Here is a 15,463-nt window from a genome sequence, read left to right as displayed (position 1 = left end):
GTGGAAGGAATGTCAATTATCCGCCAAACTGAACACTGCACTGAACACTCTGCTGCGCTAGATCACACTTAGAAGGCTGGAAGGGATTGGAACAGGAAATATACCCGGGCGATGTACTACGGCCCAATTAATTCATACACATCCGTTTCAATACACGGTGTTTTACTCGCTCCCAATTGGGCCAGAGCGGACGGACGAGCTGGCGAGCGACCAAGAAACACCAGGCTTCTCCATGACCTTTTCCGAATGCACGTCCAAACGCTGCCAGTACGGTTCGTGTCAGCACATTGCGATCGGAAAGTATATATGGTTGAACTTTTCCCGAATTCGTTTGCTCTTTCGGAGGTGTTGAAAGCTGTACAGTTACTAACGCCCGCTAGAGTATGGACAGGTTCGGTTTTCCACCCTTTCGACGGTTCATCTTCTAACGATCGTCACGTTACAGCACGAACATCCAAACGCACGCACACATTCACACACTCATTTTGGTTGAAGGTTTATACATATATATATATGTGCAGGGAACACGTGCCCGGCAGTGCCGTACGCCATTACATCGCCAAACAGTCTCCCTAATCCCTCTGCCAGACGTTCGACACCGTTTGCAGTCGGCACAGGGACAAACGCCTGCACACGGAACCACTTGATCGCGATCGCGATCATTTGTTGCCATAGCAGTTCGCGCACACACACACACTCATCTTCACACAATAAAATGGTACACATACTGCCATGCAACGGAACGAACTCCCGCACCGTTCGGAATGGTCTGCCGACCAGAAACATACTTTTCGAATTTTCGTGGCAGAAATATATATTGGGAACGGGATGATTTTTCTCACCTTTTAAAATTTCTAAACTTACAACCACACATACAACACGATCACTGCCCCTTTTTCTGAGGGGTGTTTTCTATTACTATTGCTTTTCTTTCTCTCAGGTACAACCACAACGGTAGGGATCTCCGGTGCAGACTCACCCCCACACACTCCTTATGCATCGGTCAGTTTTACGCAGGCCGCACTAGAAATTCGCTGGACATGGCGGCGACACCGGTTCGCAACCCGGAACAGATCGTGCGTCTGACCGAGTGTCTGCTGCATTTGTACCACGCAAACACGGTCGATGGGTATCGATCGGAACAAGGACAGGGTGAAACAGAAGTGCCAATTTAAATAAAAAAAAAACTTCGAGTGGAAATTTTCGCAGACGTTTATCGCAAAACCCGTACGGACGCGGTAAGTGTGCACGATGCGAGCGTTTAAACCGAACAACGCAACCACCGAATACGGTCCAACACGTTCCCGACCGTTTGACCGGCGCGGCATAAAATGTGATCTTGCGCACGCGCCCAAAACGCGATCGAATCGCGAGATCGTGTACACGGTGAAACCGAAGTTTTGTTGAAGGGGCAAAAGCAAAAAAAAAAACAAACGATAAAATAACACCGCGTTATGCGCGTTTTCGGAAAGGGGAAGGATAGGGTAACACACGAAGGAGGATGGTAACTAATGCAACCGATTTGAAATGGTGCAATTTAAACGTTGCAGAAAATGAAAGCTGAACGCCTAAAATCAAGGACACAATGGTCCAGACTGTGCGTCTTCACATCGCAAACGTTCCCGATCGACTGATCGGATCGTTTCCGTACGATGGAAAGCCGACCCTATCCTAGGAAAATTGCTGAATATACACACCGATGCACGCTGTACGCATGCACCCGCTGTTCTACCCACCGACTAACAACCCCCGGGACCAAAACCTGACCGAAACATAAAGCGGCACAGTACGTGCTTGTGAGTGTGGAACATGTTCCATTTTTATTCTATTCCTACTGTGTACAGGGCCGTAGCGCACCGTGGTGTTGTTAAATAGCCGTATGGCCCCGCTCACGCTGCCCCACTCTTCGCCGCACTCCTTAACTCTTCCTCTTGCTCCGCATCGTCCTCCTCGTCGGCGGTCGTGTCGGTGCTCTTTGCTGACTTTTTGCTAAACCCACCCTGCTCCGGGATGTACAGGAACGGGTTAATCTTAAGGTTCTCCCCAGATGGTGGACTTTTCAGCAGCACGCGCGTCACGAACATGCCTTCGCGTTTCGGCCGCATCGAGTTCACATCCTGTAGCAGTGCGGTAAGATTGCTTTCCAGGTGTTTCGTATCCATTTGTAGCTAGCGGAAAGCGAAAGAGGATGGAAATTAAATGATTTGAGATGCAACAAAGATGTTCGTTCGCTCAGCTTTTCTTACCGTGCCGATGCAGGCAACGATTGAACCGAAATCTTTCTGCTGCTCATCCTTTGCAGCATTGTAGTTGATGCCGTGTGCGTATTTCTCGATCATTTCCGCCAGATTTACACCCAGCGTACCGGACCGAGGGTTGGGGAATTTGTTTTTCTTTAGCAAACCCCGTATTACCACCAGCTCGGGCAGAATGTTGGGATGTGCCAGCACGAACGGATACTCCGCTAGCTGTAGATCACCGTTCTGGATTTCCTTTATCAGCTCCAACCCGCCCACGAGTGTCGCACCCGCATCTTTGGCTTCCTTTAGCGCATCCTGTCCTTTAGCGAACACGATAATATTTCGATTTTCGCCGTGCACGAACGGGTGTTCTATTGAAACCATACGTTGGAAGTTATCCACGAATCGAGTTACTTTTTCGGCTTGCATGTTTAACTCCACGTGCGCGTACAATGGAGCATTTGGAAGATTGTACACGGTCGGGTGATGTGTTTCCCGGTGACACTGAATGGCCTCTTCGACGGTGTAGACGCGCCATTTACAGTACTTGCTCACCCAGCAATCATCCTTAGGGTCCTGCTTCCAGCTGTCGTCGATGTGTTTGTTCACTACGTTGAGATTGAGCCTACGAAAGCAAAGTGCAATAATTGATCAAAATTGAATTCATCTCTTCTCAAAATATAAACTTACGTATAAACTTACTTTCCCTTTTTCCGCAAATCGTGCCGAATGAATCCGACTTTTTCCACAACCTTCTTTACCTTTGCTTTGCGTGCCTTCTCACGTGTGCCCTTACGTGCAGCAAGATCCAGTGTGGCCGTATGCAAAAGCCGGGCGCTTGCCACTATCAGCGGTGTCGTTGACCATCGCGCAAAACCAATGCTTGATAGGGAAAGCATGCTGTGGAATTTACAAATCCAGGCAAATGGAAAACAGAAATTATTGAATAATCACAAACAACATGCACTCCCCGGCACTGTGTTGACAGCGCGCTGCTGACAGCGGCAAAGCGTTTGTTGTTGTCAGTCGGAGAAAAACGCTTCATCAGCGCCTGTCAAAAAAAGGTTGTTTACAAAATCACTTGAACTGTGTTTTATCAAAAAAGTGCTAACAAAGCAAGGACGAGCGCAAAAATAAGTGCCGTGCAGGATATATAGAAGCTTCTGGCTTCTGCAGCAGAGACGATTGTGTGGGGGAAAGTCCAGGACACAATCTTAGCTCCCAAACTAAACTGTTGCTCACGCCGGACTGCGAGAACGAAAGAAAAAACAGCAGTTACGCTGTGCGGGCACAGCAAAGAGCACTCGCTCGTTTTCAATTTGGTTTAAAAACAGTTTGTAAAATTCGGACCCATTTTTACTTCGGTAAACCATTCATCATTTCATCTAAAATTGCTACCAAACATGGGCGAAATAAACGGTGAGGGAGAAATCGAAGTGCTGGAAAATGACATACGCACGTTGCGAAAGCAGCTGCAGGAGAAGGTACAGCAACTGAAGACCTTGAAAAAACATTTTCAGAAAGTAAGTATCGTTATGCTGCACTGGGCTGCTCTGCATGATGTGGTGACCCCAAAAAAGAGAGAAACAGTGGCACGGTCCGTTCAGCACACGTGTGAGTGAACGAATCTCCATCTCATGGACACACAGCCGCCCCTCGTCGTGACGTCGGCGTCGGTTGCAAAACAGCAACAGACAGAGCACGGTTGGCAATTGCGACATGCATCCGACACGGGTAGCCATATCTTTTAGATTGGTCAATGTAGTGGCCTTGATAGAGGGGTAGCGCAATCACGCTTCTCCACACTAACGCCTCATGCAAAGCAGAGCCAATCGAATATTATCACCATTGCCAGTGCTAATTTATTGTACCTCTTTTGTAGAATTGCATTACCAAGCTGAACAACGATGAGATTGCGCGTTACAGCCGCCAGATTATTCTTTCTGAGATCGGTGTACAGGGCCAGCTGAAGTTAAAAAAGGCCGCGGTGCTGGTAGTTGGTGCTGGTGGTCTCGGATGTCCTGCGGCCCTCTATCTAGCCGGAGCCGGTATCGGGCGCATTGGTGTGCTGGATTACGACGAGGTGGAGCTGACGAACCTTCATCGTCAACTACTGCACACGGAGGCCACAGTCGGTTTAACCAAGGTTACATCGGTACAGTCGTACCTGGAGCAACTGAACTCACAGATTGAAATACAGACACACCACACGCAGCTAACGAGCGATAATGCAATGGCCATTCTCGAGCAGTACGATGTGGTCGTCGATGCAACGGATAATGTGGCCACCCGGTATCTGCTGAACGATGCGTGCGTAATGCTTCACAAGCCGCTCGTTTCTGGTAGTGCGTTACAGCTCGAAGGACAGCTAACCGTGTATAACTATCGTGGTGGGCCATGCTATCGTTGCCTTTTCCCAACACCTCCACCACCGGAATCGGTTACGAACTGTGGTGATGGTGGTGTCCTGGGCGCCATCACCGGTGTGATCGGTGCCTTACAAGCATTGGAAACAATCAAAATCATCCTATCAAACGAGGGTGTGCTAAGTGGCCGGTTGCTACTGTTCGACGGTCAGCAAAGCGCGTTTCGCAATTTGAAACTGCGTCCCAAAAAACCAGCCTGTGCCGTTTGTTCTGAAACTCCCACCCTCACCAGGTTGATCGACTACGAACAGTTTTGTCAGATGAAAGCGACCGACAAGGATACGGCACTGACATTGCTAGAACCGTGCGAAAGGATTTCGGTGCGCGAATATCACGACGGGTGGCTGACGACAGGGCGGGACCATTTGTTGGTGGACGTACGGGGCGTAAATCAGTTCGAAATGTGCCAACTGCCCGGTACACCCGTTAATATACCCATCGAGGACATCCTGAGCAACAGGCGGACCGAAGAGATATTTGCACGTGCCCAGCAAACAATGCTGCCGGTGTATGTGGTTTGTCGCCGGGGTAACGATTCACAGCTGGCCGTGAGACATCTTGCACCGATATTCCGGGAGCGGGATCTTCCAGCGCCACGTGACCTGATCGGTGGACTGCACGCCTGGACGAAAACAATTGATCCAAACTTTCCCATCTATTGATGGTTCTGTTTTTGTTTCCGTTTTATCTGCCTACAATCTTTGTTATTCCGTTTTTTGTGCACAATAAAATCATACCATCCAATGTTGCCTAGCGACAGAACAATTATGAATATTGTATGTTTTTTTTTTGTATTATTATCCACCCAAAGTATGTCATGTAAACACTCACCTGTAATGCGGCAGTGACCTTGAAAAGTGACAGAATGATACCGAAGCCCAGCCTGCCAGCTGATTGGTAGCACATCCAATGTAGTTTCCTGCGACGTAGTAGCAGCATGTGTTTCCGATTAAACACTGCCAGTCCCACGGATTGTTCCATGAGCAGTGGAACCGACGACGAGAAGGAAGATGATTCGCCCCATCGAGCAGCATATTCCTCAGCGCGTAAGGTCCCTCCAACAGTGCCAATTAGTCGTGACCGCCTGCCGATCGTTTATCGACCCGAATACGGTGTAAAGTTTCTAGGTCTCCAAAAGTTACACCCGTTCGATGCGGCCAAAGGCGGTAACATCTATCGACTGCTGAAAACGAACGGATTAATACGCAATGACGAGGATGTGTATGCACCGGATGAAATAACGCTCGAGGAATTGCTGGAAGTGCATACGAAGCGTTACATAGATAGTTTAAAGGTAATAACTCTCCCATTATCTATGTAAGAGAATGAAAAAAATAAAAGCGTTTCTTTCCCCATTCCTAGTGGAGTTTAAATGTGGCCAAAATAGCAGAAATTCCACCGCTCCTATTTGTGCCAAACTGTTTCGTGCAGCGAAGTTATCTACGGCCCATGCGCTACCAAACGTCCGGATCGATTCTGGCTGCCCGTGCCGCGCTAGAGTCTGGCCGCGGCTGGGCCATCAATCTGGGTGGAGGATTCCATCATTGTAGTGCCGATCGTGGCGGAGGGTTCTGCCCGTATGCTGACATTACACTCACGGTGAAAATGTTACAGGCCAGTGGAAATGGTATCGAACGCATTTTGATAGTGGATCTCGATGCACACCAGGGCAATGGGTACGCTAGGGACCTGATGAACGATGCCGGTGTGTTCATTATGGACATGTACAACTATCGTATCTATCCGCGGGATCACACGGCCAAGCTGGCTATTCGACGAGCCGTCGAACTGAAGCCCCACACCGACGATGAAGAGTATCTAAGAAAGTTGAAGCAGTACGTAAGCGATAATCTCAGATCCTGTTACTTAAAAATGAACCATTTGGCTTCCCTTCTTTTATTTGCAGCTGTTTGCACCAGTCGCTGGCAGAGTTTGAACCGAACTTTATCATCTACAACGCCGGTACCGACATCCTGAAGGGTGATCCGCTAGGATTGCTTGACATCACGCCAGAGGGTGTAATCGAGCGCGATGAAATTGTGTTCCGGTTCGCATTGGAACGTTCCATTCCGGTGGCGATGCTGCTGAGCGGTGGATATTTGCGAAGCTCGGCACGTGTTATTGCCAACTCGATTGTGAACTTACGCGACAAAGCGTTGCTGCCAATGATCGAGTAGTGGCCAGATGGCGGGTGACTCACAAAAAAGGCTTTCAATGGAGTAAAAAAGTGAAACGATATGTGATGCTATTTGTACTTAAACGTTTTCCATGCATTGGTGCTCTCTAGACGTAGATTTGATGTTCTTGTTCCAATAGGCCGATAATTACCCGATAAGAAGGCATACCAAAGGGGTATTTTTACCATCATTTCAAACCCGTACGTTATGTGCACTTTTTTCCATTATCTGGTAATTTTCGCAAGGAGAATATAGATTTTAAAATAAAATCAGAAATAAAGATATATTTTTCCCATACCTTCCAAATAAGTGGTCGGTGGCACGGTTAGGAGCTTTACGCTACTTCTCAACCCTTAAATGAAGCATATAATAATTTCAGTTCGAAGAATGGTTGAATAAGAATGCATTGGAAGCAACTCCGAAATTCTACAACCCTTAGAATTCGAAACTGATTCTGTGTTCCAAAGTCGCATCCAGCAATTCTCCAGATTTCTTCGATGTATTGAACCAAACATTGATGCACATGTCCCGGGGACCGCCGTCATATTGTCGCTCTTCAACACATGCTACTAAATTCCCCCAACTCACAACCCTCCTGTGAAACATTCTTTCATATTGATCAAGTTACCCGGTTGCCAAGGTAAAGCGTCATTGATTGTTGAACGCTACGAAAGCAGTCGGACGATAGACTTTAGACTGCAGTGAACATTCGACAAAGCAGACACATTTCCTATTCTATCTCGTGCGCACCTGTAGGCCATAACATGCTAAATTCTCTTTTCATCAATCACCAAGACCAAAAGGAAGCTTTGGCCATCGAGCGTAGACGACGGTTTGAGGAATCACGAAAACAACGTATCTTCAATGCTAGACGTCGGCTTATTGGGGTAAGATGTTGAGGAGGAAAAAATTACCTCGCTAACTAGCGTCACTAACTACCTATCGTTGCAGGTGGACACTGATACACTCGGATATCAGATCCAAGAAAAACATGAAACAGAACAGGCACAAGCGGAACAGCAGCGCAAATTTGCCGAAGAAATGCGCCGCCAGGAACAGGTGCTGCTGTTGAAACAACGCGAACAGCGCCAGGAACGTATTCGGGAAGAGAACGAACTTAACCGATTCCGGGCTTCCCACCAAAACCCGGAACAATCGCGTGACTTTGATCTGTTTGACCCGGACGGGTTGAAGAAATCGCTTCCGGCCCGGCTTGGTGATGACGATCCACGGTTAAGCGTTTCCGGTGCACAAATATTTGACGGTGAAGATCTGGAAGAACGGCACCGCAGGAAGGTACAGGTCGAACAGCAGCGTTCCTGGCTGGAGCAACAAATCCGCGAAAAGCGGCAGGCCGAAATCGATCGCCGCGCGGCAGAAAAGTTTCTGGAAGATTCGCTAATGTCGCGTGAAAACCGGCTGCATCAGCTTGCCACCCAGGAACGGTACGCGCGGGGCAAAATCCACGAAGCAGTGAATGAGTTTAATCGGCGGCTTATGAACGAACAGGAGCAGCAACGAATGCGCCGCGAGCGGGAAGAGCAGGAAGACAATTTGGCCGAAATTTACAATAATCTTACGAGCGACATCTTAACGGAGAATCCCGACGTGGCGAAGAGTAGCTTCGGACCAAACCGTGTCATTACCGCCCAGTACAAAGGAATGTCGCCGGAGGAGATTGAACAGATACGTCGTACGCAGGAGTTGCAACTAGAGCAGCTTAAACGGAAGCGTGAGAATGAGGATAACACGCGCAAAGCGTGGGACCAGCTGGCAAATGATTTTGATCGTACCGTCACTATGAAGGAACGTGAGCTGAACCGTAGACGGCATGCGCTGGCCGAACAAATCAGGCAGGAAAATCATCTACGTTCGTTAGAACAACAGCGCAAACTGCAGCATCTCGACAAAGTGGTGTACCAGAATCGTCCTACCCAGGCATATTTCGATCAATTTAATACCTGCTCACGGTAAATTTGTTCGTCAGCATGTTGGGACGTTTTTAGAGCCACTTTTTTTTGCAAAGTTTGAGATTTTGAACGTTTTGAGCAAATAAATCTGATTGTGCACGATTCCCTCATCACATCTGTAGTATAAAAATATGTTCTACCGAATGTTATAAATATCAATTGTATTACGACAGTATGTATGTAAGGTAGCATTATCGTTAGTTTCATTCGTTTTAAGTAAGCTAAATTCTGATGGAATAGTAAGATTGCCCCGTTGGTGGTGAAACGCGGGCAACGATGAAGATGGTACTTGGATGGTACTTAGGACGAATAAGAACGACAACAAAATGTTGGCCTGCGGTGATGATGTGCTACAGCATGTACGGCCATGTCCGCTCGATCATAACATCAAGTTCAACATAAATCCGGAATCGGATTAGTTCAAGCGGACCGCTTCAACATTGTGTTGGCTGTGTGGCAATGCTGAAAGACAGAAGAACATGTTTGATATTAAACAACAAACAGTAACCATGGCAACGAAAAGGCACATTCATTTTTAGTGAGATGGCATGGATGGGAATAATGAACAAATTAAATGAAGTCAACATTAAAATGCACAATAATGACAGGAATGATAGTGAACCAGTGATATCCCATCTCAAACCATGGTTAAGTTTTTTTTATTGAAACAACATTCGCCGGATGCATGAACGGGGTTAATGCAGTAATGGTTTGACGAGAACACTTACGGTATCGATGAGGTGGAACCCTGATTAAACAGCACATCCGAGCGGCTATTGATGAGAAACACCAGCACGAACGAAATTACCATCACCACGATACCGATCGACAGGGTAAGCGTCTCGTGGGCTGGCGAAGGTCGCAGAAATATCCGCGCCGACATCTCCGACCACGTCGACTCGGTCCAGGTCGAATATCGGTAGGAGGTAAAGTCGTACGTTTCGTTCATGAACGCTGGCGACAGGGCCAAGCTCATGTTTTGGGTTGTTCTACGACATTCACCGGCCCCATCGTAACCGGCCATCCACTGATATGGTAGGTGCATTGCCGCACAGTCTGTCTTGGTAACGTTTTCTACCCTTTGGCCCAGCAGCAAACCAAGCACTCGGTATGTCCAGCCGGTTGCATCCGCGGTCAGCGTTGTGTGCACGCTAATGTATCGGGACGGTGGCGCCGGATAGACATGTGGCGAATCCGGTTTCACCGTCGCCCGGAACAAAGGACAGTCAGCCGATTCGAGGAAGCAGTGTAGGAACTCGTCTATCAGCACACTGTTCGTACCGTAAGGCTGATCGTAGGCTCGACCCACCAGCAGCTCGTAGATACTCATACCGATCAGCGTGGACGCGTTCCGGATGCGCATCTGGATCGAATCCCTCCCGTACAGGTTGCTATGATCACCGAGATCAAGATCTTCCAGCTGCGTATAGTCATACTTCTGCGAGTAGTTTCTGTAGCGATATTGCAGATTTTCCTGATCGTCATAAATGGAGTGATAAAACCGATTATTCGGCTTAGAGGCAATTATCACAGCTGGGAAAGTGATGTTTTCCCGCAGGAATGATTGTGCCGAAACTGGTGGCAGATTACCCGTCAGAATTGGCTGTCCCGACTGAATGCCGAACTTGAGGGATTGATTGATTTTGCGCAGCAGCTCGGCCACTTTTGTGGCCATCGGTTGGGGTGCCGCGTGATAAACCTGTAGCTCCGTCAGGTTGTCCATCGATCCGATATCAATCATTAGTTCGATGTTGTCCATCGAAATGGGTTTGGTTTGGGTGCCGCGTGAAGGGAATGCACCTGTTTGCAAATCGTAAACGAAGCGCTGAGAGCCAATATAGTCGTAGGATTCCCCGTTAAAGAACAAAAACAGTACGTTTCTATCGTTATTGGGTAGTGCTTTGGAGAGAAAATGTGCTACCGCCACTAGCACGGTGAAAGGAACAACCGAATCCATTGCACCCAGTCCGACCCCATCGAACATAGTGGTCGTATCGGTACGGGTTGACACGAGCACTATCCGTTCCGGTCCTTCGACTCGCTGCTCCTCCGGGACGATTGGTCTGGGAAAGAGCGTGGCATACACGTTTTTCCCCTGCAGCGGATCACAGTACTTTGTAGCTGGAATGAGCGAGTTGTAAGAGTTGGATCGCCGTGTGCAGATATCCGTGCTGACGGCTGCCGACATGAACGCTTTCACCTCAATCGCACACAAGCTGCGTTGATGCTGATGATCGAGATCGTGTGCGTTAAACCGTTCGTAGCAGTCGAGCAGTTTTTCCATCTGCGACACGTCCGCCACGTAGAAGATTGGAAATGGAAAGTCTTCCAGCAGCAAACCACTGCCCCATGGGTTCCAGCTGTCCTCAGCCCGATCCACACTGCAACGCTGATCGTCTGCTATCTGATTCAGCACGGACGAAAGCCCACTGTACTGGTTGGGGCAGCGTGACTCCTGACTGAACTGTTGCAACCCACTGGCGTTGTTCATCAGTATCAGCGCGGAAACGTACGGACCGGCTTCATCCCGCAACCGGAGAATGTTTTCTCGCGTATAAAGTGCCGGCGGTATAACCGGCGCATACGGTGGAGATGGATGCTTGTGCACGATAAAATCAATGTCTTCCTTGCTATTGATTAAATGCAACACACCGACCGATCCACCATTCTTTGCTGCAAAAAATGAAGTGCAATTAGTTGTACGTTCGGTGATGTTAATCATTTTCAACGCTACTTACAACTACAACCCGTTACATGCGTTCCGTTGAGTCGCCGAAAGCAGTGCGCCCCATTGACCGATGTGTACATGTTATCCTTCATGCGCTGCCCATTTGCTGAAAACCAAGGATGTATTACGGATGATGGCAACTACATTGTAAATGATCCACTTTGTTGTTGACTCACCACCTAGGTTTGTTTGAAGCAATAGCAGCGAATAGGCGACCAGTTGCCAATTGCACCATTTCACACCATTCGGTGTGTGCAATGGAAACATGCTGCGCGTGCTAAAATAAATAATCCTGCCAGAAATACTTCTTTTGTCACCAGAATCACCCGGAACTCGAGAAAACTAGCAAAAATACGCTCAAACAAACGCGAATGAGCTGTTTTCTTTTGCTCTTGCTGTGTTTACATGCCTACGAAGTGTCATTTGGCGAGTGACAGCCCGTTCATGGTTGAGATGTGTCAAACAACATTTAAAATTATTTTCCGTTGCTTGCAGATATCCCGGAATGTTGGCGAAGTTCGTGTTTTATTAAATAAAGCGTAAGCAGGTAAGTATATTTTAATATCCGACATAGAATAATACGTTCGCGTAATATCAACATTTTACTGTCTATAGTTTAGTAACGGTTTTTGATTATTTGTTCCGATATTCGTCTATCTCGCCCTGGGCCAAGTTTACTTCCTAGAGCCAACCGATATGGATTTCTTTTTCGTTCGACAAGAAATCCATATGAAAGCGTCCAATCAAGGATCTAGGACCTGTAGACACATGATCTGCAAACGGATATTGTTTTTGATCGTCTTAACCGTTTCAAAGGTTCTGTAATGGAGAAATGTTGATGAGTGAGAAATGCGTACAAAGCGTACAACTTATCGAACATTATTACAAACCTCTGTTCGCTTTCCGGAACCGATGGAATAGCATCCAATGCCTCAACAAAGAAACTTCTGTAAGATAAATGAGGGGTTTGATTTGATGTGTTCATACTAAAAGATCCTTTGAACGCATGTACTTACTTTGCCGTTTCATTACTGTACACGCGTACTGCATCACGAATCACGTTTATATCTACCGTCGCCTGCAACGCTCCATTTACGTTGAACTTCTGCACGCAGGTCATCAGTCGGGCCAGCTCTTCCGCTACAGTCTGTACGATCGGTTCCAAGATTGGCCGAAGCAATGACGGCGAGATGGCGAAAATCTCCGAGTACACCGATACCAGATTGTCCAGACACTCGTGTGCATACGGACTGAGCTTCTCCGAGGGACCGACCTGATCCCACTGGAATCGTCCCAGATACATGGATGGTTCGATGGTACCCACAAGTGGGTCACTCTTGTGCTCTACGTACATTTCCAGTAAGCTAGCAAAGAGCCCATTGATGGTTGATCGCGAATTTTCAATCGCCAACGTCGGTACGGGGAAACTGTGTCGCGTGAAAAGATTGCCCAGCTTGGGAAAGAATATACGATTGCAGTAGATACAATTGGACAGACAGCAAAGCAATCGCTGTTCCCATGTAATTGCCGGGTTAACCCACTCGCGCTTGTCTCCGGTGCTCATCTGTTGCTGAAGCAGTGCGGCCGGAAACCCGATCAGCTGTGAAAGCATTGGCGCCTGCTGAGGATCCTCGTCGGAACGCTGTAGTGCAAGCGTTTCAATCACGCTACAAAAGGAGGTGAGTATTTCTTGGAAACGCTTCGATAACTCCCGCTGACCATCGGATTGTGGTTCTAGCAGGGTCCCTTCTCGCACTTCCGGCGTTAGGCAAGCGACTTGTGCGTCGTCGATCGCTTCGACCAAGATCTCTTCCAATTTGGCAGGCAGACTGGTCGCCCCTGCAAACTCCGTCACCGACAGCTCCCATTGCTCCTTCTCGTGCAACTTCTTCACCCGCTCGTTTGCTTTCTTCAAGATCGTCGACATGCAGTAGAGCCGTAACTCGTCGATGAACTTCAGCACTATATCCAGCGCTTCGTTTGGAAGATCGAGCCGGATCAGAGTAGCATACGAGACACGAACATACCGCAAGCAGTGCGGCAGCCATGTGATGAGAAAGTTCAACGAAGGGCTTACGGAAGGCCAGGCAGGTAATCCCTTTACGGCGCTTACCGCTGCGACTAACGATCGGTGAGCGCTTGACGTGGCCAACAGCGCCGAACGGAGGTAAGAACAGAATTGCTCGATAGCCGTTAGAATAATGCGCTTGAAATTGCCCGGTTTCGGTGGAGCAGCTCCACGCAATTCGCCATTAAAGTGAGCCTGTCCCAACCGCCACAGATCGGGGAACTGACTAGCGGCAATTTCGGTCATTTCCTCACAGAACTGCACGCGTACGGGTGTCACTGCGGGATCGCTGCGGGATTTTGATTCGCTGCCGTGCGTTTCCTTGCCGGAGTATTGTTCGTAAGCCTTTAGGAAAGTTTCCTCCAGATATTTTGCTCGCGCTTCAATAGCATCCCAAGCTGGATCTTCGATCTTTAGTTTGCCGGCCACGGTCGTGCCGGTTTGCTGAGCTTCCAAGCTTATCAATGCTTTTATCATCTTTTTCTGCTGCTCAACGCCTTGAGGCATTTCTTTGATCTTGCCATGCAACAGCTGCCGGATGACCAATATCTTAACGTCCACCTCCTCCAATACCTTCCGAAAGATCTACAGGTTCAAAGTAAACACAAAGTTAGTATGATATTTTTTACCTTTACCAAGTCATTACTTACAGGAACTTCTGTTTTTCCAAACAAGTTCTTTACTCGTGCATAATCATTCACGACAATATCGAACTCATTTTTCAGTGCGGCCTTTTCCACTGTGTTTGGCAAACAGAACAGAAACTTGTGTCGCGACATGGCCGACAGTGCGGCCCGTGTTGCGTCCGCTTTCTCCTTCCGCACCAACACATCCTTGAACAGCTCGTGCGAAGCATCGATCGAACCGCGTATGGACACATCGAGTTGTCGTACCGGTTCCTTACCGTGTACTTTATTGTCCTGCGTTATGCGGTCGCGCAACGTCATCAGCGTATCGAGTTGATCAATCACCGAACCGGCGTTTGATTTCAAAAACGAAAGCTGACCTTCCTTTTGACTCTCGACACGCCGCCGCAGGTAGGAAAGACCGGCCTTCAAATCTTCGAACGACGTTGCATGATGGTTCTCGAGCAGAAACCACCCGGGGGTGAAGTTTTCCTGCGATAAATCACCCGAACCTTCCGGGAACAGGTCGCGCAGATCTTCGGGAAACTTCTTCTCATTGCCCTCGTTGGAGAGACCGAGTGGATCTTCCTGCGTGTACCCCGTCGGTGCCAATGAACGTCGCCCCCAGGCCAACGATTGCATGGGCGATTCTTCAATCCATACAGCGGATTCTTTCATCGGGCCTATCGTTTCGTAGTATGCACGGAACTGCACCGTGCAAGTACCGGTGCCACTTGCGCGCGTTGTCACGATAATGTCACCCTTTCCTTTGGCCGCCCCAGTACGGGCTACTATCTTTTTGTCCGATTTCCATTCCGCCGACAGCAAACAATCACATCCACAGATGGTAAGACCTACGGAGAATTGTATGGTTAGTGTGATTGGCTTTCTAACCCGCTGAGGGATCTCTTACCAATCAAATCTGTTGACTTATTCCCAAGAAATTCGCCACGTATCGTTACCCGTGTACCGGGTGGACCTTCCTTGGGAGAAATGCCCGTAACGACCGGGCTTTTAACCATGGTTTCGAACAATTAGTGGGTGTCCTGCCTCAGTATGGATGATTCACAGCGTCACTTGCGTTTGTAAATGTAAGCAAACCAATTCTCCTCTGCTCGTTATTATATTAATTTGATGAAATATTAACAAACAGAAACTTTAATCGTTTGATGCAATTGGCTGATGAAGATCGGCTGTAGCTAGAGTTTTTCTGCACAAGATTTTATCT

The 15,463-nt window shown here is 48.1% G+C and overlaps 6 protein-coding genes across 6 annotated transcripts; 3 read left to right on the top strand and 3 right to left on the bottom strand.

The window, feature by feature from the left end:
- Positions 1-1,889: 1,889 nt before the first annotated feature.
- Positions 1,890-3,139, bottom strand: LOC128708665 (50S ribosomal protein L1). Its single transcript, XM_053803643.1, has 3 exons — positions 2,943-3,139; positions 2,247-2,865; positions 1,890-2,168 (listed from the first exon to the last, which is right to left on the bottom strand). Exons 1-3 carry the CDS (start codon positions 3,137-3,139, stop codon positions 1,890-1,892), a joined length of 1,095 nt encoding a protein of 364 aa, XP_053659618.1.
- A 504-nt stretch (positions 3,140-3,643) lies between these two features.
- Positions 3,644-5,328, top strand: LOC128708660 (adenylyltransferase and sulfurtransferase MOCS3). The gene is made up of 2 exons (XM_053803639.1): positions 3,644-3,763; positions 4,123-5,328. The coding sequence occupies exons 1-2, from the start codon at positions 3,644-3,646 to the stop codon at positions 5,326-5,328; spliced, it is 1,326 nt and encodes a 441-aa protein (XP_053659614.1).
- Positions 5,329-5,603: 275 nt separating this feature from the next.
- LOC128708664 (histone deacetylase 11) lies at positions 5,604-6,843 on the top strand. The gene is made up of 3 exons (XM_053803642.1): positions 5,604-5,960; positions 6,029-6,501; positions 6,573-6,843. The coding sequence occupies exons 1-3, from the start codon at positions 5,604-5,606 to the stop codon at positions 6,841-6,843; spliced, it is 1,101 nt and encodes a 366-aa protein (XP_053659617.1).
- Positions 6,844-7,607: 764 nt separating this feature from the next.
- Positions 7,608-8,817, top strand: LOC128708661 (RIB43A-like with coiled-coils protein 2). Its single transcript, XM_053803640.1, has 2 exons — positions 7,608-7,730; positions 7,795-8,817. Exons 1-2 carry the CDS (start codon positions 7,608-7,610, stop codon positions 8,815-8,817), a joined length of 1,146 nt encoding a protein of 381 aa, XP_053659615.1.
- A 430-nt stretch (positions 8,818-9,247) lies between these two features.
- On the bottom strand, positions 9,248-11,808 carry LOC128708659 (nicastrin). Its single transcript, XM_053803638.1, has 4 exons — positions 11,718-11,808; positions 11,552-11,647; positions 9,542-11,486; positions 9,248-9,275 (listed from the first exon to the last, which is right to left on the bottom strand). The coding sequence occupies exons 1-4, from the start codon at positions 11,806-11,808 to the stop codon at positions 9,248-9,250; spliced, it is 2,160 nt and encodes a 719-aa protein (XP_053659613.1).
- Positions 11,809-12,284: 476 nt separating this feature from the next.
- LOC128707659 (exocyst complex component 2) lies at positions 12,285-15,257 on the bottom strand. The gene is made up of 5 exons (XM_053802617.1): positions 15,149-15,257; positions 14,260-15,089; positions 12,558-14,194; positions 12,432-12,488; positions 12,285-12,360 (listed from the first exon to the last, which is right to left on the bottom strand). Exons 1-5 carry the CDS (start codon positions 15,255-15,257, stop codon positions 12,285-12,287), a joined length of 2,709 nt encoding a protein of 902 aa, XP_053658592.1.
- Positions 15,258-15,463: the final 206 nt, after the last annotated feature.

This window comes from Anopheles marshallii, chromosome 2, assembly GCF_943734725.1.
Source record: "Anopheles marshallii chromosome 2, idAnoMarsDA_429_01, whole genome shotgun sequence".
NCBI lineage: Eukaryota > Metazoa > Arthropoda > Insecta > Diptera > Culicidae > Anopheles > Anopheles marshallii.
This window is presented reverse-complemented; position numbering and strand designations above follow the sequence as displayed.